Raw genomic sequence first — 24,783 nt, 5'->3', positions numbered from 1 at the left:
TAGAGATTTATTTAATGAATTATTGCTGTGCTTCAGTGGAATAAATTACTTCAGGGAACGGAGGACACTTCTCAGAGAGTGCTTCATGACCTGGAAAAAAGGCTTGCGAAATCAACTTTATATACTTTGAAACTGTAACTGGAAATCACTGGTAAAATGACCACTGGTTCATAAAACAGACCAGGAGCCACGCTCTGCAGCGCAGATGGCCATCTTTGGAGCACTTTTGGCCACCCATGGTGGATATTTGCTTATTTTAATAGCCCAAGTATGAAAAACAGATATTCCTTCTGGAAACTGCAAATTGTTGACTCATTCATTCTTTTGGGAGGTAAATGATTTTACATACTACTTTTTTTTTTTTTTTACATAAACACAGTCCTTGTCTAAACAGCTTTTAAAGGTATTTTAAATGCACACTTTATCTGTTTTCTGTAATGATTTACGGTTTTGTGCTACCTAGAAAAAAAACTGTGATAATCTTTGCTAGACATTACATAATGCTTTTGTTTATGTGATAGGAAAGCTACATCTTCTCTCCAAGATGTAAGGACACAGCAGTTTCCTCCATTGGCACTCCAGAAGTGTTAGAAATATCCTGCTGCTTTCATTATTTGCCAGTAATTGAAGTGAAATAACAAACATTGATATAAAATGTAAGGATTTTTCTCCCAGTTACCAAAATGGATAGTATTTTACCAGTTGTCAATCCTTCTCCACCCTGACACATCACTAACAGTGGAGTTTATACCTGAACTTTAAATCTCGACCGTATTTTCACAAGGATCAAACAAAGAATGTTTCCCAAGTTGCACTTGCAGAGGTTAATCTATCTGTGACTTTCAAAGGGGAAAGTGCAGTGCCCTGAGGATCGATCCAAGACCCTCTTCTGCTTTTGTTCTGACTTGTCTGGTTAATAAACCACCAAGAAAGATAATTTTAAACCCAATTTGCTGAAATGAGAATTTACTAACGTCTGGGGGAAAAAAAGAGTACATTTGACAATTTTTGATAAATTGCATATATATTTTTTAAAATAAGATCTCCCCTGATATTTCTGACCGAAAAGGTAAAGGATCCCTATCTACTTGGTAGTCCAAAAGGAGGAGGAAAAATTACAGAAAGCAAGGTGCCCTTACACAGCTCAGGGAACCCTGGGTGCTCCAAGGCCACTGCAGAGTCTGGAGGTAGGCAGCTTTCCGCAGGCATGCTGGTCTCCTGACTCGGTTTAACCTTCCAGTCCGCACAGAGCTCGGGGTAGCAGCGACAGTGAAGGTCAGAGTCCACAGACTAACCCCTGCAGCCCACGGCTGCAAAGGGCCTCCAGTCCCAGGGAGTTTTAAAATGCGGTTCGTGGAAGGGCATTTCTGATCATTTTCTTTCAAGGACATGATCCAGCCCAAAGGGAGAAAAAAAGCGCACTTTCTTCGAGGTTTGTGTGGAACAGAGTAAGGAGAAGGGGGGTGGGCAGGGAGGAGGGCACTAATCAAAGCCAAGACCCGGGCGGCGTAGCGAGCGTCTCGGAGTCGGTGGAGTGTAAACGCGGGCAGGATCCACGCAGGGCTGCTCTCACGGGGGTCTCCGCAAGATCGCGCGCAGGCGTGGGGACCGCAGCCGGGTGAGTCCCCACACACTCTGGCCCGACCCGCGCCCCCTGCGCGTCACCGCCAGCCCTGCCTCCGCGCGCCTCCTCCTGCTCCACCTCCCCGGCGCGGCGCGGTCCGGCTCGGGGGCCGGAGGAGCGCGGGCGGGAGGAGCACTCCGTAGGCCCGGGAGCTCGGCAGGCCCTCGGCGCGGGGGAGCCACGGCGCGGCGCTGCGAGCGTGACCGGGAGAGGAGGGAGCGGAGGTGAGCAGGGTGGCCAGAGCTCCGGGGTGGCCGATCGGGGGTCGCCGAGCAGCGGGCGCTGTGCGTGAGCCGCATCCTTCCTCTCGGCTTTAGGGGGCTTGGAGCTGGCCAGGTGGTGTGTGCGAGGGATGCGGGAGGACGTCCGTTGCACCTATTTCGCCCCCTCCTCCCCAGCTGTCCTCCCGGAGCTCCGGGAAGTCCTCGGGTCCGGGCCCAGCAGAAAGGAGGCCAGGAGAGACCTTGTCCCAGGTAGGATGTGCCCGAAAGGGAAAGGACCCGCAGGTTACTTTTGCCAGCCACTTTGGATTGATGCGGCACTTTTCACTGTTATTACAGCGCTGCTTTGCAAACAGGTAAATAATGCCTGCAGTGGCTTTGCTTATAAACCCGGTCATGTAATCCTGGTGTGCTCAGGCCATTTTGCGTTAGAAGTAATTGGTCTGTTCTTTCAGTGTCCTTAATTACCTCTGCGTCCCGTGTTCAGCCTCAGCTGAAACTTGTTGAAAATTATGCCCTAAAAATCTTGTTCTGAAAATAACATAGGGAGATAAAGAGATTTCCCCGTCCCCCGTGGTCGGGGAGATTTCCATTTATTATCTTCACTATCCTGTGGGGCAGGATTCGTGTCAGTGTTTACTCTTCAGGCAGATTGTTTGTTTGTTTGTTTGTTTGTTTTTAGGTAAAAAAACTTATTCTGGGTCACGTTTAATGATCACCCATCACTGTAGGTGAAATAAAATTCAGACTCCAACCCCCACTTCAGCCCTCAGGACTTGATGACCTAAAGTCCCAGTTAACCACCCCACGGCTTGCAACCTTCTCCCCAGTCTACCCCCCACCCTTTTCATAGCTTTTTATTACCACTTTATTTAGTTGGTCTGTTTCCTTTCTCTGACACTATACTTTTTTTCTGCACCCTCAAGATAACCTATTTGGAGAAGCAAAATACAAAATCCTGAGTATGTAGCAGCATCGATGCAGCAGTCAGGCTGCTTGGAGATGCTTGTGATGGTGGCATCAGCTGCAGTTTCTGCCTCTCAGCTCGTCGGGGTGGGGTGTGGGAGGTGGGGGTGGGGGCAGTATCAACAGTGGTAAGTTAGCTAATTGTGAAAGATGGAAATGAGAAGCTTCATCTAAATCACTGTCATTGTACTGGTACCATGGAAAATGTACTTCTATTGAATGAGAATAATTGTATTTTAACACTGGAACAGAGCACGGATGAAGGCAGAATTTTAAAATGATTACAAATGATATAGAAAAACGAGAAGGATACAGATGCAACAAAAGCTCCAAAGGCTGGGCCTGTGAGAAAAGGTGCAAGCAGAATATCAGGAGGTAGAGTTACTCTCTGCTCAGTCTGTAACCATGACTCTGAGGTAACCAAGACATTGACACGCCACTCAATCCTTTGGGGCCTTTTGGGCCCACAGATCTTAACCATCAGAAAGACAGATCTGGCCTAGAGACTCATTACATTTTCTTTGGCCTTGGCATTTATAAAAATGCATTTAGTGACAAAGAACATTTATTGCATACTTAGTTGGTATGTGCCAGGCAGAGTGGATAGGAGAGAGAGAAAGAAAGAGAGAGAGAGAGAGAGAGAGTGACAAAGAACATTTATTGCATACTTAGTTGGTATGTGCCAGGCAGAGTGGATAGGAGAGAGAGAAAGAGAGAAAGAGAGAGAGAGAGAGAGAGAGAGAGAGAGAGAGAGAGAGAGAGAGAGGGAGAGGGAGGGAGAGAGAGAATGAGTTGAGGAGTGTAAGTAAACAGTCAAAAAGTAAATAAGCAGTTCTTTAAAACAACTCCCCAGGAACTTAACAGGGGCTGAAAGAAGCTGTGGTTGGTGGGCTAGATTGAATCACACCTATAGGAGACAGAGTTCCCCAGGATGGAAAAGAGATCTGTCTTTTCCAATTTTTGAAAAGGATTCTGGGGCTGAGCAGTAGGAAATACGGGCCATCAGGATAAGGCTGGAGAGGTAAGAAGAGGTTGTCATATTTGGGGCCTTTAGGGTCATAGTCAGGTATGAGAAGGAGCCACTGACTTTTAAGGAAGAGAAACATTTTGTGCTTTCTGTATTTTAAGATGGTAGAGAGCGGTTGTGTAAAAGGTGGACCATTTATAAGATGTTGGCAAGCCAGACATGATGCTAATGTTCTTCAGGTACCAGTTCCTGAGACAGGAGGAGCATTTGAGCCCAGGAGTTTTAAGACCAGCCTCAGCAGCACAGGGGACCTCACCTCACAGTTTGGGTGGGGGTGGGGTGGGTGAAGGTTTGTATTAAGAATGGATAAAAGCACCTGGGCTAGTTGGGTATGCTGGTGTCATCTAAGAAAGCATAAGAGATATTTTAAAGTGGCTGGGCTTGGTGGTACCCACCTTTGATCTCAGCAGAGGCAGGCAGATCTCTATGAGGCAAGGCCAGCCTGGTCTACATAGCAAGTTCCAGACCAGCCAGAGCCACACTATGAGACCAAGAAATAGTTTTAAAGGACAGGGGTTTCTGGGTGAAGGAAAACAAAGCATAGAGATTGACTGTCCCTCCCTCTACCCCACCCCACCCCAGAGTCTCACTTGAGCATCTGGTAGGAAATGGTGAAACTGGTAGATTGCAGATAGAATTGAGTTTTGAACCTGTTAAGTTTGAGATGTCATGAGAAAGGCTGTAACTATCTACCCTTAGGAGGCAAAAGGGATGGTCTCCAGGGGAGAGTGTGAAGACTGGCTTTTTATGGGTGAAGGTAGCCTTCATGAATGTATGAGATTAGTAAGCATGGTTGTTTGGTTTTTCTTTAGCATTCTGTGGAGTGAAGATACAGAGAAAATGGGTAGCTGGGTTCTTCCAGAGTTTTACTAAGTGTATGTGGTAGCAGGTTAAGAATGGAGGATCTTTTCAAGGGAATAACTCAATGTACACAGGGTTTAAAGAGAAGCCAGGAGTGGAATGGGAGGTCCATGGACAAAAGTTGTTTTGCCTTCTAGACATATCAGTGTGAAGATTTAAGCTGAGGTTACTAGGAAGGTACTGGATCGTGTCCAGAAAGTGAATGATGGGGGAGGCAAAGATGCATTGCTTTTGATGAACTAGTCATGAAAACAATAGACCCTGAGGGTGAGGGTAAGATGTTTAGCTCTACCAGGGGAGGTGGTACCTTTAATCCCAGCACTTGGGAGGCGGAGGCAGTCGGATCTCTTGAGTTTGAGGCTACCCTGGTCTACAGAGCAAGTTCCAGGACAGCTAAGGCTACACAGGGAAACCCTGGCTCAAAAAAAAGGTTTCTCTTGCAATGGTGAAGTCTTGAGATGGTTGTCAGCTGCTGGGCTACAGAGACCAGCATCCCCAGTGAAAAGGGATAATCAGAAGTCAGTAGAGAGCAGAGAGGTTAGGGAGAGGTTGTTAGAGTTTCAGGATAAGTTAAGGAGGTTCGGATATGAGCTTGTGAAGACTACAATAACTTGCCTCATGGTCCTGGAGGAGTTTTGATTTTCTTGATAGCAATCAGCAGATTGCTCTAGTCATGAGAATCTCTGAGAATAGCTCTTTTCTGAGTTGCGGTCATCCAACTACTAATGTCCTAGATATTTCCATGCAATATAAATTAGGCTCTTTTTTTCCCCCCAAAATCAATTTAGCACAACTACTATTCTGCTAGAGGAATGTCAAGGAATCCTAAACGGGGGAAAAAATCTTAGGGGCTATCTTAGTCACTGTTCTGTTGCTGTGAAGAGACATCATGACCAAGGCAACTCTTTAAAAAAAAGCATTTAATTGGGGGCTTGCTTACAGTTTCAGAGCTTTGTCCCGTATTATCATGGCAGGAAGCATTGTGGTGCACAGGCAGATATGGTGCTGGAGAAGGAGCTGAGGGTCTTACATCCTGATCTTTAGGCACAAGAGAGACCAGGCCTGGCATGGGCTTTTGAAACCTCAAAGCCCATCCCTAGTGACACACTTCCTCAACAAGGCCACACCTATCTGAGCCTTTGGAGGTTTTTATTCAAACTAACACAAGGGCTATGCAGCGTACTGTACTTGCACTGTCTTCTAGTGTTAATACTCCTTCAAATATTAACTGCATAGGTCAAGTTAAATACCCAGAGGGACCTCGAATCTCAAGGAGCCTGTGTGCTACTTAAAATATACTTTTAACAGGAACTCCTGTTCTTGCTGTTAACTCTGAGGTGATAATGTAACATCTTATAATGCTTCCAGACTTCAAAAGAAGAGAATGTTAGCATTTGGAGAAGATCAGAGGAATCAAGTAGAGTCAGACTGACAATCGGGATAGTTTAAGGCACTTACAGCAGTCCATTTACCTCACAAAAATAAAACTCGCTATACATGGAATGAATTTACCAATTACTTAATCTATATTACCTTCAAACGACATTAAATAAAAACTTAGAGAAGATCAAAAGTATTTTAGCTAAAGTGGCCCTTGGGTCAGCACTATGCCCACTATCTGGAGCTTGTAGCTAAGACAGAAGTCAGAGTCACCTCAGATCTTGATATTCCAGGAGAATCCCAGCCCTGATGCCCACATTTGCATTAAAGTTTACCAAGCTCTCCACTTAACAGACAGGTTTGCTCAGGCAAGGGACTTCTGGAGCTAGTAGAACTGAGGAAAAAACAGCATCCCCTCCTGGGAGAGTGAAGGGTTAATATCCTCAGAACACTTGGAATTTTGAGTGTTATGAAACAGGAACTCAGTGTCCTGTGTGGTGTGATGACACATTTTAAGGAATGGCATCGCTCTTCCCAGAAAAGTGAAGGGAGGATGTTGCAAATCAGTTAGTGGGCTTTCTGACGCTGCTTCAGAGTCGGGGAGGGGAATGGACTGCAGGCACGGGCTTCACCTTCCCTGACTAAGGGCAGCTGTTGTCCTCTGGGGGCTTACTTTTCACTGCTGAGGAAGAGCAATGTGAAAACAGACATAAGTTAGAATTAGCTACATCTGCAGTCTCTAGGGGAGCAGCAAAACAAATACTAAATTGAATTCTGACCTTTTAGAGGTGTTTTTGAACTTGTCTACCTAGTCTTCACACCTCATGACCTCCTATAACCTTTTTGATGCCCACACCGAACCCTCAGCAGATTAAATAAACATCAGGATGGAGGAACAGGTGACCAGGGGTCATGACTTTTAAATCTCTCAAGGTCATTCAATGGAGCTACAGTTGAAGATGGCTACCTTGAGGCAGTTCTGAGTTGGGTTCTGCTCACCAGTGGGGACCTTCCTCACCCCCCATTTCTATTGTGCAAACAAGCTCAGAGGACACACAGAAAGAAAGGTTATATTAACTGATCCATCAGTGGCTTTTTCAGGGCCACTTTTCAGGATGAAGGATGCAGGACCTTTTAAAAAGGGAGAGTTTGCAATTAGACAGTTTTCTTACATTGAGTGAGTGACATTAGCTTTGATAAAAATGTGGTGCATTTACGGAAAGCTATTCATTTGTATATTTAAAATGGAGAACTTCCTTGTGTAAATCACACCTCAGTCAAGTTTCATTTTTTAAAGTTCTGTGTATGTTTTGTCATTCATAAGTTCATTGACTGGATAACCGGGAAGTCAGTGCCTGTTTTGCGGCATTGGAGAGTCTGCGCCTGGTTGAATGCTTGGTAGGATAAGTAATGGGGATTGATGAGTCCGAGTGTGGGTCTTTGAGGTTGGACCAATGCCTAAACTGATATCACCCACCGAGAATACATGAGGGTCTTAGTCGAGGAAACATTAGGGAGATGTTCTGCCTTATTGAAAAGGATCTAAGGACTGAGGGGACAGCTTAGGTGGTAAAGTGTTTGATGAGGATCTTCGTTCTGTTGCCAGCACCCTTGTAGAGAGCCTATAAACCCAGCACCACATAGGCTGAGACAGGGGGATGGGGTTGTGAGACCCTACCTCAAAAAATGAAGTGGAAACTGATTGAGATAGACACTCAGTGTTGACCTCTAACCTCCACGTGTACAGGCACATACATGCCTGCACACCTACCCACAGATGCTCACACATATACACACACCTAAAGTTAGTATCTGAAATCTTTGAGAAAAGGGTTTTAACTAACAGATGATTAGATTCAACCACAATTTTTTTTTTTTTTACATCTTTCTGGTTGAAAATGTTTCTAAAAAAATAACTGAACCATTCCTCCAAACCCCACGTTTGAACAGGGTCTCATAGAGCCCAGGCCAGCCTTGAATTCACAAAGATGAGCCTGTTTCCCCCTCCCCAGTTCTGGGGTTGTTTTCCTCCATACCTGGCACTTAATCTTCCTGACTCCATCTGCCGGGTGCTGGGATTACTGTTGTATGCATCTGTGCCCAACTTCTGTACTAGTAATTGCAACACAATGAACATAAGATGTTGTTTTAATGACTCAGTTTCAAGGAATGTGTGTAGCTGACATCTACATGACACTTAGTTATTGAATACATACTGAACCGAAGAAACACATTGGAAATCTCAAACCGCCCCGGAGTAACTCCACTGCGTTAGGAAATCGCGTGCCATGCCTTTGGGGTTTTCGGAAGGGTTTGAAAGTGTTCAAAAATCTCTAAACAAAACACAAACATGGATACCCATAGAAACCTGTTCTTGCCCTACACGAGCAGTTGGGTTTTACTTGTTTATTGAAATGTCAAGAGGATTTAGGGACTGTCTTAGCACAAGCCAAAAGTTGTAGTGTTTAAAGTCATCCTCTAGTTTGAGAGGTTAGGATATTTGGCATTCCATTTCTGGAATGTGCCTCCTGGCTTTGGAGTATGACTAAGCAGATAACTGTGGGTTAGGGGTGGGGGCTGGGCTGGGGGGTGGCTGACTGGGGTCTAGAGAAAGGCCTGTTCTCCTAACAGCTACTGGGGCTCTTCCACTTGGAGCCTCCTACTGGCTACGGAAATTATAGCCCTCAAGTTTGGCAGATTTACAAACCAATCAAATGAGACAACGGCTGCTTAAGATTGCCAACACAGACAACTGTTGTCACTACCCTTTCCTGAACAAAGGACGTTGGATGTATAAAAGTAGGAATGAGACACTCTTAAGTATAAAGGACAATTCCTGAAGAGGAATAACTATGTGGAAAATGCCTTGCTTTCTCCATGTATTTTTAGTTGGTATTCAGGAGTTAGCAGGTTTCCTGAGGCCATGGAAAGCCGTATTCACATGGACATTCCTAGTTTTAAGCTAGATTGTATTCATGGCACATTATCACAAAATGATGCAGAAGCCACACATGAATTAGGGAGTAGTTTGTAAATTCAAATTTATTATCTTTTCCACATATGACATACAGCCTGCAGAGATGGCTCAGGCATTAAGAACACTGACTGTTCCACAGGCCCTGGGTTCAATTCCAACACACACGTCGTGGCTCACAACCAGCTATAGCTCTAGTCCCATGGGGTCCAGTGCCTTCTGGTGTATAGACATACATGCAAACAAAAAAACCCATATATATAAAATAAATAAAACTTTAAAAAAACTGAAAAACATATACAATCACAGACACATGCACAGAGAGAGGGAAGCAGCAGAAAGAGAGACAGACAGACAGACACACACACACATACAGAGAGAGAGAGAGAGAGAGAAAGAGAGAGAGAGAGAGAGAGAGAAAGAGAGAGATGAGCACACAGACACACACAGACACACACACACACACACACACAGACTGTCTTGAAGTAAGGGAACAAGCACCATGCAATGCTCTCTCCTGGCTTTCTAAGGCATGTTCTGACTATACAATTTAGTTTTTTTTTTTTTATTATAAGTACATCAGGTCACTCCCTAATGAGACTGATTTTCTTGTGTGTAAGCATGGTGCCGTCCCTTGCCTTTTATCTCTGTGTACAGAGCATACAGTGGCCCCGGATATACTCACAGTGGGCCTCTGCAGGGCAGATCTACCTTGAGATTATAACTGCAACATCCCTTGTCAACTGAAATGTGTAAATCTTGTAAAGTTTACAGTGTCTTTTTTGTCCTAACAGAATAAATGTGAAGATGTCATCAATAACCCAGGTATACACTTGTAAGACAGGAAGGAAAGGACCCAGAGTACAGGATAAACAAATGATGAATGAAGTTGATACCATCTCAGCATCAGATATATCCATTGTGGGAGATGGGCTGCTCTTGGGTCTGAATATGGCTGAGCCCAGTGAGATATGAACACACACTTTGGCCCTTTCTCTTTTCTTCTCTCTAAAAGCAAAATATGCCTTCAAGGTGGCTACAGGGTCTCAGAGGAGGGATAATATATATTCTCCATCCACCTGAGGATTTAAAATACTACTGTGCATAAAAATACTCTATGGGCCATGAAATTACATGCACAAGTATGGTGTATGGTTTCAACAATAAATGTTTCATATCTTAGATCCATGAAAAATCTCTTGGGCTGGCAAGCTGGCGTATTGAGTAACTGCTTGCTCTGTAACTCTAGTGACCTGAGTTTGATCCCGTGAGTAAACAGTATAAAGAGAAAACTACTATCTCCACAAAGTCGTCCCTGATCACCACAGTCATTTGGCTGTACCAACACACACACACTAGGTAATAAAATTAAAATCCCTCTCTGAGTGTGCAGCTCTGTGTCTGTCTGTCTGTCTCTCAAACACACACACACACACACACACACACACACACACACACAGAGCACAATGAAAGAGTCTCATTTATTAGGCTAATTTTTGTTCCTAGACACACCACACTGTTATGGTTCAGTTAGAACTTGCCATTAGGAACACTATGTGATTAAGGTCCAAGCATGTTTATACAAGTGTTGCCCATTAATAGATATAAAAGTTGCGGCTTACTGAGTGTTGACATTTTTTTCGGTTCTAAGGTATTTATGTACTTCTTCACACTCTGACTTAGAGAGGTCTGAACTCGTTCTATTGTTTTTAAAGGCAGATAAGTGATTAACTTTTCATGTTTTTAGTAGGAAGGCCTTATTGTCGAGATTGTTAGAGGGAATGGTTTTGCAGTTCTTCCATGAGAGATGCTGTAGTATACACTGAATGGCTCAGGACTGGTGGGGCTCTCTGGCTTTTCTGAGTGACTCTAGTAGCACTTTTCATCCTTAGGTCACGCCCTAGGCGAAGGGGAAGGTAAGTTGGTCACCCTTCATTTGGAGATGAAAAGGGTGTTGGTGCCTTTAACTGCAGGTTTCCAGGGTAGTCAGCACTACACCCGGAATGTGAGGATGGCTTTGTAGGAGCAGGTTGCCAAGGGCTCTCTGAGAGCTAGGGACTGCGCCTTGAGGGTGAGCGGGATAATTATACTTTCTGACTTGAAAGGCGTGAAAGGAGACATGTAATAGGTGCAAAGGTAGTGCATTTTCTCCCTTCAGGGAATCTAAATTAGACATTAAGATCACTAAGTGACACTGAAAAACAATAAAACGGCCAAAGAAGATCACCAGTGTGAACATGACTTCTCCACCCTGTCCACATAGCTGCTTCCCTGCCAACAGCGGCAGCAGCAAAAAACAACCACCAACGTTTCTGAGAAAAAAAAAAAGACAAAAAAAACCCCAAATAAACAAACAAAACCATAAACTGGACAAAAAGAAAGCCCACATAAACACAACCAAACCGTTTTAAATAGGGGAGCTATGTTATGGGATATGGGGGTTTAGCTGATCTTTTAGTAGGTGGTTATTTTTCTCTATTTCATTTCATTTCGTGAGACAGGGTCTCACTATATAGCCCTGATTGGCACTGGAACTCACTATACCTGACTGGCCTAATACTCATTTAGATCCACCTGCCTCTGCCTCCTGAGTGCTGGGATTAAAATTTTGTGCCAGCATGCTTGGCTCTTACTAGATTTTGATGCCTACTTTACTTTAATATTGTTTAAATAATGGCATTAATTTTATGTTGGCTGTTTTATCTTAGCCTCCTTTCAAATCTGTAGTTAATCAGGTATATATAGGATAGCTCATAGACGCTACCCCCAAATGACTGTCTAGTTTGGAGTGTACTGCAAGGAAATTTGTTTTTATGGGTTTTCTTTTCCCTCCCTCCCTCCCTCCCTTCTTTCCTTTCTTCCTTCCTTCTTTCCTTTCCTAGCTATCTCTTGGGATCAAGGTCCTTTCCTCTGCTGCTGATGTCATTTCTGATTTGCCGCATGATGTGTTGATCACATGCTTGCTGGGAGCTGATTTTGACAAACATTCTGAGTGAAATTCCTTCTTTGCCCTAGGCCTTCCTCGCTACACAAAGGCAACTCCACTGTCCAGCAGCATCTGCTGCATTCTTTTAGAAATGCAACCTCCGAAGCCTCCCTCCAGACCTGAGTGAGAAGCCACATCTTAAGATCCCCAGGTATTTGTGTGTGCTTGCAAAGCCCCCACTTAGCTGTTAAGTTTTCTGTTTCTGAGATCTTCTCTAACTTACAGATCGTGTTTGCTATATTCTGGGTTATATATAGCATGTCAAAATATTTTGTCCTTAGAGACGTAGGACATAATTACAGTGTCTAAAAGTTTTTTTTTTTTTAATGTTTGTCAATAGGTTTAGTTGGTGAACATTTCCTCTTCTCTCTTCTAGGACACTCCTGGTGATCTTATAAGAGTCTCTACCATGGAATCCATCTCCATGATGGGAAGCCCTAAGAGTCTGGAGACTTTTTTGCCTAATGGCATAAATGGTATCAAAGATGCAAGGAAGGTCACTGTAGGTGTGATAGGAAGTGGGGATTTTGCCAAATCTCTGACCATTCGGCTTATAAGGTGTGGCTATCACGTGGTCATAGGAAGCAGAAATCCTAAGTTTGCATCTGAATTTTTTCCTCACGTGGTAGATGTCACCCACCATGAAGATGCTTTAACAAAAACAAATATAATATTTGTGGCTATCCATAGAGAACATTACACCTCCCTGTGGGACCTGAGACATCTGCTTGTGGGAAAAATCCTCATTGACGTGAGTAACAACATGAGAGTAAACCAGTACCCAGAATCCAATGCAGAGTACCTGGCTTCATTATTCCCGGATTCCTTGATTGTCAAAGGATTTAATGTGATCTCAGCTTGGGCACTTCAGTTAGGTCCCAAGGATGCCAGCCGGCAGGTATGCAGCCTTTCATTTTATTATTTGGTATTTTGTCGTCAAGTAAACCAAGTTCTAAGGCATTTATTTTAGTGATGGTTTGAAAACTATGAGAGATCATGTGAAGACTACATTCCAACTTTGTAAATGCGTACTGCTCTTCACAAAAATGATGCAAGTGAAAGAGGAATTTTAAGTTAGTTTAAAATCAGTAGTATAACAGGAAGCCTTAATTCACTAATACAAATAGTTAAGAATAACAGGTCAGCTAGCTTGCTAACCCAAGGCCATCACAGGGGATGCAGAGCTAGAGAAACAAAGGTCAATTGAGTATTCCGGGAATCTGTTCCCGTGGTGTCTGACTTAGCCTTCTCTAGAAAAACTCCCACCAGAGGTCCCAAGGACTTGCGAATTAAATTCAGCCAGATGGTCTGTTGGCTCAGATAAGCATTCACACTGGGTCCCAAGGCCACAGGGACCAGAGACTGTTCTCATGAGATCTACTTACACATATTACAGACATTTGAAACAACCAATTGTGTGTGATTACCCACAACCCTCTCCCTCCCCCCAGCCTTTGCCTATATAAACCCTAAGCTATTAGGTCTCAGGGTCGATAACCCCTACCTCCTGTATGGGTGCGTATCGACGCGAAGCTTCGATAATAAAGGACTTGACTCATGTGATTACAGCAAGCCGGTCTCAGGAGTGTCTTTGGGTCCGCATCCTTCCTGGGTCCCCTTGGAGGCGTCTTTCACAAGTGTTTGATAAGATGACATGGACTTTTCTGTAATAACCAGTTAATTAAAGGCAGGGTGATTTAGCTGATGTGCTCTCCAATGCATTACATTAATCCTCCAGAATTCTAAAAGAATATTGCAAGGGTTTTTATTTTCCCTTCTTCTGCCCTTCCTTTCCTCCTCTCCCTTCCTGCCTTTTTGTAGATACTTGGTAACACAGCATCCCATCTCTGAAGGAGAAAGGACTTCAGACAATCCTTAGGAACCTTCAAGAATAGCCTTTGTATTTTTCATGGACTAAGCTTTTATAGCAGATTGAGTGTAAAGTCTGTTTCAAACACAGACTTTAAGCTTTGGGGAAGGTGGGCAGAGGTAGAGTGGATTTCTCAGCTTTACTCTCAGCGTACAAGTCTTAGTTCAGTTTGTGAAAGACACAGATGGCAGGTGTCATTAATGCTTCTGGAATAGAGCACCTATAAGAAAATGCGTAAGTAAGGCACCTTAAGAGTCCTCCAGAGGTGTGCTTAGATATTAACTCTCAGGGTTGTAGTAAAAGGACCTTCTCATTTTTGTTCATAAAGACAGTTAATTGTGGGGCTGGAGAAATGGCTCAGCACTTAAGAGTACATACTGTTCTTGCAGAGGACAGGAGTTTGGTTCTCAGCACCCACCTTGGGTAGCTCACAACCACCTGTAAACTCCAACTCCAGGCCTCCGAGGGCACCTGCACGCATGTGCATAAACCACACACAGTAAACTTTTAAAAAAGATGGTTAATTGAATTCATTATACAGTAAATGTATTACCACTCTACGCTATGCATTGCAGTTGTGAAGTCTTTATTGAGTACTTTCTATCACAGTGACTCAAGTGCCTCAAGTGAGATGGATATACTCTGCGCACAGTTTCAGAGGGTTCGGTCTATCACGGTGTGGAAGGATGAGGGAGTAGTGCCATTTACATCATAGAGGGAAGAAAACAGAGAAAGGGCAAAGCCACCGTTCTGCTGCCTTTCTCCTTTCTCCTTTCTCTTCATTTATTCAGCCCAGGACCCCAGCCCATGGGTGGTTCCCCAGGCCACGGGATGGTATGCCTGCCTTGAGGGAGTCTTTCTTCCCCGTTTAATCTTTGCTGGAATGTCTCTCAGACACGCACAGGAGTGTGCCTCATCTTCCCTTAGGTGATCTCAAATTCAGTCACGTTGACAAGATTGGCCACCACAGTGACCGCTTTCAAGTCTCCCTGTTTCTCTCTCCTTGCCTCCTTGTTTCCAGTGTTTTGAGAGTACCCACTTTAGTCCACACTGGCCTTAAACTGTTTCAATCTCATCTCTCAGCCTCTGAAATACTGGGGTTATAGGCATAAGCTACCATCCTTGGCTCAAGTATTTAAAACGGTATGGGATTCCTCCAAGGTTTCGCCCACTGCTCTGGGCTTCTGATCAGACATGGCAAGCTACACTAAGCACATGCTTGAACACAAACTAGACTCTAGCTTCTAGAGGCTGTCCTGTCTTTTTTTTTTTTTTTAAACATATCCTGTAATGTTTGGCAAATTCAAACAAGGGCCTATCAGACAACGTTAACTAATCACTTGCTCATATTCATGATCATTTTAATTTTTAACAGAATGTTAAAAAAAAAAACCCTTGTGGAACAGTGATTAAATTCAAATTCAGAGTGAGCTTCAAGCTCCATCGTGACAAGAGCCATACAATTGGCACTTCACAATGCCTGTGCCCTTAGCTTTGCACATCTCACTTGTAGAGCTAGATTATCAAAATGTGTCCTCAGTTATAGACTTTTCTCCAAATAAGAAAACAGGGTTTGCTCCACCATCCCACACCTGCAATAAATCAAGGTGGATGCTTTCCTTATTTCTTTGCTATAAACGAATTCCCATTTTAGAAATCCATATTTGTTCAACATCACAGAGTCGATCATTCATCTGGCTACCATCCACATGAAAGCTGAGCTGTGCATTGTCACCCTTGTGTGACTAGGTATCGCATGCAAACACTTCGGTGTGACTTCTTTCAGAGTCTGGGTACATATGTCTTCAGGCATATATGTGGAAATTTGTTTTTCCCAAGCAGTGCTAGAGAGTTTCTACTGATATTTTTCTGTGCCTGAGTGAGATGGTCTACCTGTCTATAGCAGTAGCTCATGCCAGCAGTGAACGTGGGGCTCAACAGATACTTGTTGAATTTTCAACTGTATTATATAACCAGTGAGGTTTTGAGCTTTCTTTCCCTACCTATTGCATCCTTAGAGTTCCTGTAGAGATGATATGTTTAGTCTTAGAAAATGGCAGTTCTCATTGTGTTTAAATTAAGCCTTCTTGTTCTACTTGTGAGAAATATAATTATCAAAAATAATGAAGAAATGTTCTATGCTCACTAATGAAATAGCATACCTGGAGTTGTTCTAGTGTTTTACAGATACTTGATGACTAGGCCTCTGACCCTAAGTTTTACAGGGAGCTTGGCATCATGACACAGTTTGCACATTTTACTTCCAAAGGCCACTACCTAGAGGCTGCTCATGTGCACACTTGTTGGATAAGGAGCAAAGGGGTTTCCACCACTCTGCTAGGCAGAATCTCTGCATTCCTAGAATTGAACGTTGTCCAGGGAAGGAAGCAAGGGGATCCAGCCTCACTCTTAGAAAGCTGGGTTAGGGGGATGGCAACCCCATAGGAAGATCAACAGTATCAACTAACCAGGACCCCTGGGAGCTCTCAAAGACTAAGCCACCAACCAAAGAGCATACACGGGCTGGTCCATGGCACCCCCCCCCCCAGCACATATGTAGCAGAGGACTGACTTGTCTGGCCTCAGTGGGAGAGGATGTGCCTAATCCTGTAGAGACTTGATGCCCCAGGAAAGGGGGATGCTGGGGGGAGGGGGGTGGTGATGGGGTAAGAGTACCCTCTCAGAGGCAAAAGAGTGGGGGGATGGGGTGACCAGAAGGGGGCAACATTTGGAATGCAAATAATTTAAAGAGAGAGAGACAGAGAGACAGAGAAAAGAAAAAAAGCTGGGTTGGGAGGATATGGCCAGGTAGACCTCTGGGGAGGGATGTCCCTTCCCTTGCAGCTGCTGCTGACCCTGGTGTCCTAGAACAGCCAGCATCCCCCCTCTTCCAGCAGCTTCCCTGTCACGAGGACCTCTTGGAGCCTTCCAGGTTACAGCTAGAGTCTCTGAACTTTATTTTCATCATAGGTGGCAAAGACTTTCTAAATTTTTGATTGCAGTATTTTAAGTCTTTTAAGATACTAACAAATTTAACCATAATGTGACACTTTTGATTAATCTACTGTTAAGATACTGTTTTAAAACTGATACAAACACCTATGGTAGTATTTACTTTAAGTCTGTTTAATAGTTTACAGTTAATAATCATTTTTTTTCTCCATTCACTTGTGTCACAAAAAATCAATAAACAATGCCCCGAAGATTCAGTCGACTTTGTGGTTGAGGATAGGACTTTCATGAACAGCAGTGATAACCCTCCTTTTTGGCTTGTCTTACAGGTTTATATATGCAGCAACAATATCCAAGCTCGACAACAGGTTATTGAGCTCGCCCGTCAGTTGAATTTTATTCCTGTTGACTTGGGATCTTTATCATCAGCCAAGGAGATTGAAAACTTACCCCTGCGACTGTTCACCCTCTGGAGGGGGCCAGTGGTAGTAGCCATAAGCTTGGCCACATTTTTCTTTCTTTATTCCTTTGTCAGAGATGTGATACATCCATACGCCAGAAACCAGCAGAGTGACTTTTACAAGATTCCTATTGAGATTGTGAACAAAACCTTGCCTATAGTCGCCATTACCCTGCTGTCCCTGGTGTACCTGGCGGGCCTCCTGGCAGCTGCCTATCAGCTCTTTTATGGCACTAAGTACCGTAGATTTCCGCAGTGGTTGGATACCTGGTTACAGTGCAGGAAACAGCTGGGATTACTGAGCTTTTTCTTCGCTGTTGTTCATGTTGCCTACAGCCTCTGCTTACCAATGAGGAGGTCAGAAAGATACCTATTTCTCAACATGGCTTATCAGCAGGTACTGGACATGCTTGTGATTTATCTGGTCATAGTGTGATGCCTTCATAAGAATTGTAAAATCTGAGTTAAAGTAGTATCAATTTATATATGCTTTTAAATGTCATTTTCCCTTTGGTATATTTGGGGCAGGAAAGTGTTTCTGTTTTTTTTTTTTTTAAACAGATATGTTGCTTTTCTGTATAGTTGTGTAGATACTGGAGAGGAATATATTTAGGAGGTTTTGTTTTGTTTTGTTTGAGACAAGGTCTAACTATGTAGCCCTCACTGGCCTAGGACTTTCTATATAAATCAGGCTTGCCTCAAACTCACAGAGACCTACCTGCCTGCCTCTGCCTTGTGAGTGCTAGAATTAAAGGCATGAGCCACTATACCTAGTAAACAGGAATTTGATTAGAGCTTTTTCAGCATAGAAGCCCAAAAGGCTCTTTCAGGATGTTGGTAGGGATAGCTTTTTTTTTTTTTTTTTAATAAGGATGTTTTGTTAACTAAAACTGGACAAAGTTAAGATGGTATTAAGAATGTGTTTTCTTCCACTTATAGATGCATATTTAAATCACAATTTCAGCTGAAAGAGTCCAACTCTTGATTTATGCTCTAATTATATTGTTCATGAATAAATAATTCTAGAAGTATTCACTATGTAGATTGCTATAAATTCACAGTTAAGTCATACTTGACTAATGTATATTAGCAATATAAGGGAAGGATTTAAAAAAAAATACTGCAAATCAATGAAGCCGTTCGGAGTTTGGAAGGTATATTAGTGGAGTAATTCAAGTGGACAGATAATTCAACTCCATATCCTTATCCTGAGGACTTTTTGGTTTCCAGGAAAGAAGGGTAAGAAAGAGACATTAACATTGGGTGAGGAAGAAGGTAACTTTGAAGTCCCTGCCTGGCTTCTAAGTTAAACTTAGTAAAGCGTACCCAAAACATTCAGCCACATGTATACCAGCCTGTAAAAGCACCTGAGAACTGAGGCTAACTACAGATTCTTTCTGTCCCTCGGGAAGCAGCCAGCTGGCATTCCATTGTCTTGGACTGCAGTAGTGATTCACTGTGAACCTGATGTCGTACTTAGCCCCACCCCCACCCCCACCCCCCGCACCCCCTTACAGGCTTGAAAAGGAGGGCATCTTAGTCGTGTTTTGATTTAACACTTTCTCCCCTTTTCTCTATGTCTGGAATAATAAGAACAGGTTCTCCACAGTGGTTCATCAGGCTGAATCAGTGCTGTTAATCTTAAAGATGATCTCAAATGGCCTGGTTTTGCTTTGACCAAGAGTTAACGATGTGTAGAATCAGCTAAAGTTCTGATAAGTAAAGGAACTTTGTATTTGTTTCCTTGTTAGGTTCATGCAAATATTGAAAATGCTTGGAATGAAGAAGAGGTTTGGAGGATCGAAATGTACATCTCCTTTGGCATCATGAGCCTGGGCTTACTGTCCCTGCTGGCGGTCACTTCTATCCCTTCAGTGAGCAACGCTTTAAACTGGAGGGAGTTCAGTTTTATTCAGGTATACGGGGGTTTGTTTGGTTCCGCATTGGGCAGCAGAGAGTTTCATTGTCAAGTTCAATGTTAAATATGCACCATCTAAGAAGAGGGCCTTAATTGCATATTTAGTTCAGATGACACATGTAGCTAAAGGCCAGTTCAGTAAGGGAAAGGCCAGTACATCATAACATAACCTTGTCTATCATGTTAAGAATAAAGAGAGAAGTGGGCTTAGGTCAAATTCAATGTTGAAAGTCAATTTATTAATAGGCAAATGAACACACACACACACACACACACACACACACACACAGTTATAAGCACAGTCATGCTAGGTAAGTATGCCAATGGATTGTGACAAGCAACTGGATTTGTAAATCTTGTTAATGTGTTTTAATATGTCAATCACAAACTAATGCATAAGAGTATCTGTAAAGAATGTCAAAGAACACTTGAGTTCTTTAAAAAGCTTATGTTCATCTCCATTAATACCTGTATAACACATTTACATATTTAAGTATATATTATACATATCCACATACATACACACATACATACACACATACATACATACATACATACATACATACATACATACAATTTGGGATTCTAGTTATATGGCCACAGTCTGTACTTTCTGATCCAAATGGATTATACTAAGTTTTATTTTGTCTCTTATCTATTAAGTTTTTTTGTTTTTTTTGGGGGGGTTGTTGTTTTTTGGGGGAGTGAATGGAGAAGTGGTATGACAATTTATCTATGTGGTATTGGCTGTCCTAGAATTTCCTGGAATTTGCTCTGTAGACCAGAAACTCAGATCTTCCTGCCTCTCCCTCCTCAGTGCTGCAGTTAAAGGTGTATACCACATGCCTGGCTGCTTTAGGGGAATTCTAAATGATATTTTTATTCTTTGAGAATGCCATATAAGTACACAATGTGTCTTTATTATTTACACTCCCCACCACTTCCCTCCAAGCCACCCCTTTAAAGCCATGCAGGAATCTTATTCTAATTAAGGCCAACCCTTGTCTAAATTCGTTTTCTCCCTTTGATCACAGCTGAAAGGAAATGAAGGCCTTCTGATAGAAGGTGCTAGACAGACACCTATCATCACAAAGTTAGACAAGTAAATGCAAACATCTTGCCTGCTAGAAAGCTGACATTCTCCTAGTGAACTTAGACATTACATCACTATACTGATATAAACTAGTTGTCAAAGTAAGCAACCTTAATGTAATAATTTAGGGAACTGAAAACTGGTAACTGTTTAACCTATAAAATGACCGACTAAAGCATTTTTAGTCATCTCTTTTATCATGGTCAATGGCCACATGTTTGAATTGTTACCCACCATTACATAGTAATACTCAAATTTTATCATGTTTTCTTATTAACTACGATCTATGTTTGTAATGTTTACGTGTGTGTGTGTGTGTGTGTGTGTGTGTGTGTACTCAAGTGATTGTTCTTTAGTATTTAATGTTGTATCTATGTTTATGCACACATCTGTATATACCTGTTTTTAAACTGTTACAGTTTTATACATAACATATAGCAATTTGGATAATCTCTACCACTAACTAGTTTGCTTGTTTGTTGACACAGAGTTTCACTATATTGCCCAGGCTGGCCTCAGACTAGTGATGTAGATCAGGCTGGCTTTGAACTTGTAGTCCTCTTTTTCATCCTCCCTAGTCCTGGGATCATAGTTGTGTGCCACAGTGACAGCTGTACAAACCTTTATAAAGCATATGGACACCATGCATATCTATACCATTAGAAAAAGCTAGGTGTTCTGATCACTATAATCGTAGTAGTAGAACCAGTCCTAGGATATAAATCAGAATATAAGAGGTCTACAGTGGTATTATTTATACTTGAAGAAATTCAAGATCAGAATGATCAACACAAAAGAAGGATTAAACTGTATCCATTCAATAAAAGATCACATAATATTCATGATGTGTTTTGATAAGGCATGGAAAACCTTGTGATATAATAAATTAAGTAATGAGATTATTCAGTTTATTCAACATGATCTGATTTGTGTAAGATTGCTCACTGTAAATAAGTGTATATGGAATTTATGCAACCTCCTTAAATTACTCAATGCAGAAGACAGTAGATCAGTCACCTAAAATTGAAACATAAACAGGGTATCTGCACAGGTTGTTACGTGAATGAGTAATGAACCTCTTCTCTCTTCCTCCACCATCTCAAGTCTACACTTGGCTACGTCGCCCTGCTCATCACGACCTTTCACGTGTTAATCTACGGATGGAAGCGCGCGTTTGCGGAAGAATACTATCGCTTTTACACACCGCCAAACTTCGTTCTTGCCCTCGTTTTGCCCTCCATTGTAATTCTGGGTAAGATGATGCTACTCCTCCCGTGCATAAGCCGAAAGCTAAAACGAATTAAAAAGGGCTGGGAAAAGAGCCAGTTTCTAGAGGAAGGAATGGGAGGAGCGGTTCCTCATCTGTCCCCAGAGAGGGTCACAGTGATGTGACGACAAGAGGTGCTCGCGGATGGACGCCACGCACACTTCCATCCATGCCATTACTTTAAGCCCTCACCGAGATCCCTGTTAACAGACTGTCAATTGGCTGCAGTCCGAAACCTGAAGTGAGATTTCAGCGGAGAGAGAGATCGGATTCTCTTCAAGTTAATTTTTATAAATGTCATGTTTTTCCAACATGCAGTTTTGTAGTCCACATCTATTGTTACAATCCGGGAGGATTTTCCTTTGTGCAACTGTAACACTGTTGTTCTTCTAACCGTATTGCATAGTTGGGCAGAAATATTTGTAGTTAATAATACAGATGAGATATAACGTTTAGAACACTTGGCAAAACAGCAGAACTAGAAGCTTTTAACATTACTCAGTGGATATGCTTCCCACCCCCCACCCCCAGGCTAAAGAGTTTAATTATTATCCAATTTAAGGAGCAGAAATGCATAGACATATATTATTGAGGAGGGGCACATTACATTAGCATCTCTAGGGGGTACGCAGGAGCAATCTTCCGCTTTCGTAAAAACGAGACCGGAAGCATGTTATCCGTTACACAGAGCAGTGTGAGTATGTGAGAAGGAATTAGAGACAAACCTAAAGCTGAATTGACCGTGGTGCGCTGGAGACGCAACGTTAATACTGCTAATGCACAGCTCACGAGGGCTTTAGTCTCTCACATACAGAGCCATTCCAGTTTCCTACTTATGTCAGTGACGCTGGACCTCCCAAGCTGGTACCCTGAATAAAGGACCAACCCCAGGAATTGTGGACCTGCCTTTAATTTCAATGAAAGTAATTGTTACACATCAGTCTGTATTTGTTACTTTGGCCAGTCACCACCCTTCCTGTGTGGGATTTTACTGACATCCACTGAGGGAGTGTGGAATGGTTCTAAACTCTTGTCCTCTTTAATACTTACAACGAACCCATGAAATAGTTATCTTCATTTTCCCCATGGATAACTGAAGGATGGGAAAGTTAAATTTGCCTCAGGTCACACAGTGAGGATGTGGCAGGGTGAGCCTTCATCCTGGGGAGTCACCGTCAGGAGCCACGGCGTTATAAACATCATTACACACAACCCCTGCCCCACCCATCGCCATGCACCTCATTCGAGAGGCCAGCCGAGATGGTTCCTTTCTTGTGTAGTCATAGGCAGTCTTAGAGTGTGTCGTGTGCATCAAAGGATGCCTAAAAGTATCTCAGTCGTAATTTTAATATTGCTTGTGGGTAGTCCAGAGTTGCCTGGAAACCCAAAGTAGCACAAAGCCTCCAAGTGCAGTGAAGGACTGAGCAGGGAGAAGGCCTAACTGTGGATGAACTGTGGAGACCCTACAGCTCTTTAATGTTCCCATAAGGTGGCCATCTCCTTTGCTCCTCCTGAGAAGCCTTCCTGCCTTTACTACCATTCAGTAGGAAGCCATTTTTAAGCACAAAGGTTATTAGGACAAGTGGTTAATTATAAATCTATATGATTATGTGTCTCTGGACATATAATTCACAAAATTGTCAGAGCTGGTCTTCCATGTGTAAATTGCATTTTGTTCAAACCTTAGGATATACTACATTTTCTCCATATGTTCCAAATTTACTATAGTAAAAGTTCCAGACAAGATGTAATCATGTGTATTCTTCCTAAAATTGTATTGCCTCTACAGTTACCTACTGACTTGAATCCAACCATCAGAAATAAAAGGACTCTTATTTTTGTGGAACCTATCTTTCCTACCAGTGTCTGTTTTCCTATCTTTGCATTGTTGGTCTGGGGAATTGCCCACTATTCTTTGATGTTGCCTTCTTGGCCAACTGTAATATTGAACACCTCATCTTCATTATATTAATCATAATCCTTTTTTGTAGGAATTCAGTACTAGAGTAATGACGTAACAATAAATGCCTACAAGCTGGGTGTGGTGGTGCATGCCTTTAGTCTCAGCACTCGGAAGGCTGATACAGGCAGTTCTCTGTGAGTTAGAGACTAGCCTGGTCTACATTATGAGTTCCAGACCATCCAGAAGTATGCAGCAAGACAATGTCTACATACATACATACATACATACATACATACATACAGGTACTGTCATGAATTAGTAAAAAATAGCAATGTGTTTTTAATTCTTGCTTATTTCTTGAACTTCATTCTAAGGCATCTGAATGTGGAAATACAATGAAATATTTCTAAAAGTTAGATGATTAAAGTTTTTTTTTTTTTTTTTGGTTTTTTTCGAGACAGGGTTTCTCTACGTAGCCCTGGCTGTCCTGGATCTCACTCTGTAGACCAGGCTGGCCTCAAACACAGAAATCCGCCTGCCTCTGCCTCCTAAGTGCTGGGATTAAAGGCATGTGCCACCACTGTCCAGCTAAAGTATATTGTTATGTATATGATAGGTAGCTCATATAAAAATACTGCTAGTATACATACATGGGACCTTTGAAAATATGAAATTATGTGAAAGTTATGAGTATAATTTCAAATGACACATTTTTGGAATGCTACAAAAATTGATAGCTTTAGTTTTTAGAATAAATGTAATACAATCATTGCAATTCTAAATGCTGAAAGGCCTGAACCCTGGGATGGAGGAGTCTAACCCCTGGGATGGACACGGGGTCAGAGCACAGACTCATTGTCGTCTGACATGCACACTGATGGTCTCTCACCTCCCTCTATCTGTGTCTCTCTAACACACACACACACACACACACACACACACACACACACAAACACACACACACACAGTTAATGAAATATAATTAAGACTTTATAGGGGTGGAGGGAGGATAGGGAGGCTTTAAGAGGACTGGAAATGTGTTTGCTAATGTTTGTGTTGAGAGGTATGAGAGAGGAAGTGATAGGACTGTAGAAAACAGACCCTGTCTCAGTCCCCTGTAATGACAGCCAAATAACTTTTCCTATGAGGGAAAAACCCCATATAACATGTATCATGCTACTCAGCTTTTGTGCAGATTTCTTTTTTCTTTTATTAGGAACATTAAAATCACATTTAAATATAAATGTATTCATCCATTTTAAGAAGATACACTGAACTTTA

At 42.5% G+C, this 24,783-nt stretch overlaps 1 protein-coding gene across 3 annotated transcripts; it reads left to right on the top strand.

The window, feature by feature from the left end:
* The first annotated feature begins 1,279 nt into the window (after positions 1-1,279).
* Positions 1,280-23,449, top strand: Steap2 (STEAP2 metalloreductase). 3 transcript variants are annotated; one of them, XM_028781769.1, is made up of 6 exons: positions 1,280-1,432; positions 12,069-12,190; positions 12,416-12,937; positions 17,191-17,718; positions 19,073-19,237; positions 21,437-23,449. In XM_028781769.1, the coding sequence occupies exons 3-6, from the start codon at positions 12,449-12,451 to the stop codon at positions 21,722-21,724; spliced, it is 1,470 nt and encodes a 489-aa protein (XP_028637602.1). In that variant the 5' UTR covers positions 1,280-1,432; positions 12,069-12,190; positions 12,416-12,448; the 3' UTR covers positions 21,725-23,449. The 3 variants fall into 3 exon arrangements, with proteins under 3 accessions (XP_028637602.1, XP_028637603.1, XP_028637604.1); XM_028781770.1 differs by lacking the exon at positions 1,280-1,432 and adding an exon at positions 1,797-1,848; XM_028781771.1 differs by lacking the exon at positions 1,280-1,432 and adding an exon at positions 2,042-2,201.
* Positions 23,450-24,783: the final 1,334 nt, after the last annotated feature.

This window comes from Grammomys surdaster, unplaced genomic scaffold (assembly GCF_004785775.1).
Source record: "Grammomys surdaster isolate TR1022 unplaced genomic scaffold, NIH_TR_1.0 543, whole genome shotgun sequence".
Taxonomy (NCBI): Eukaryota; Metazoa; Chordata; class Mammalia; order Rodentia; family Muridae; genus Grammomys; species Grammomys surdaster.
Note: the sequence above shows the minus strand (reverse complement) of the source record. Positions and strands in the feature narration are given on the sequence as shown.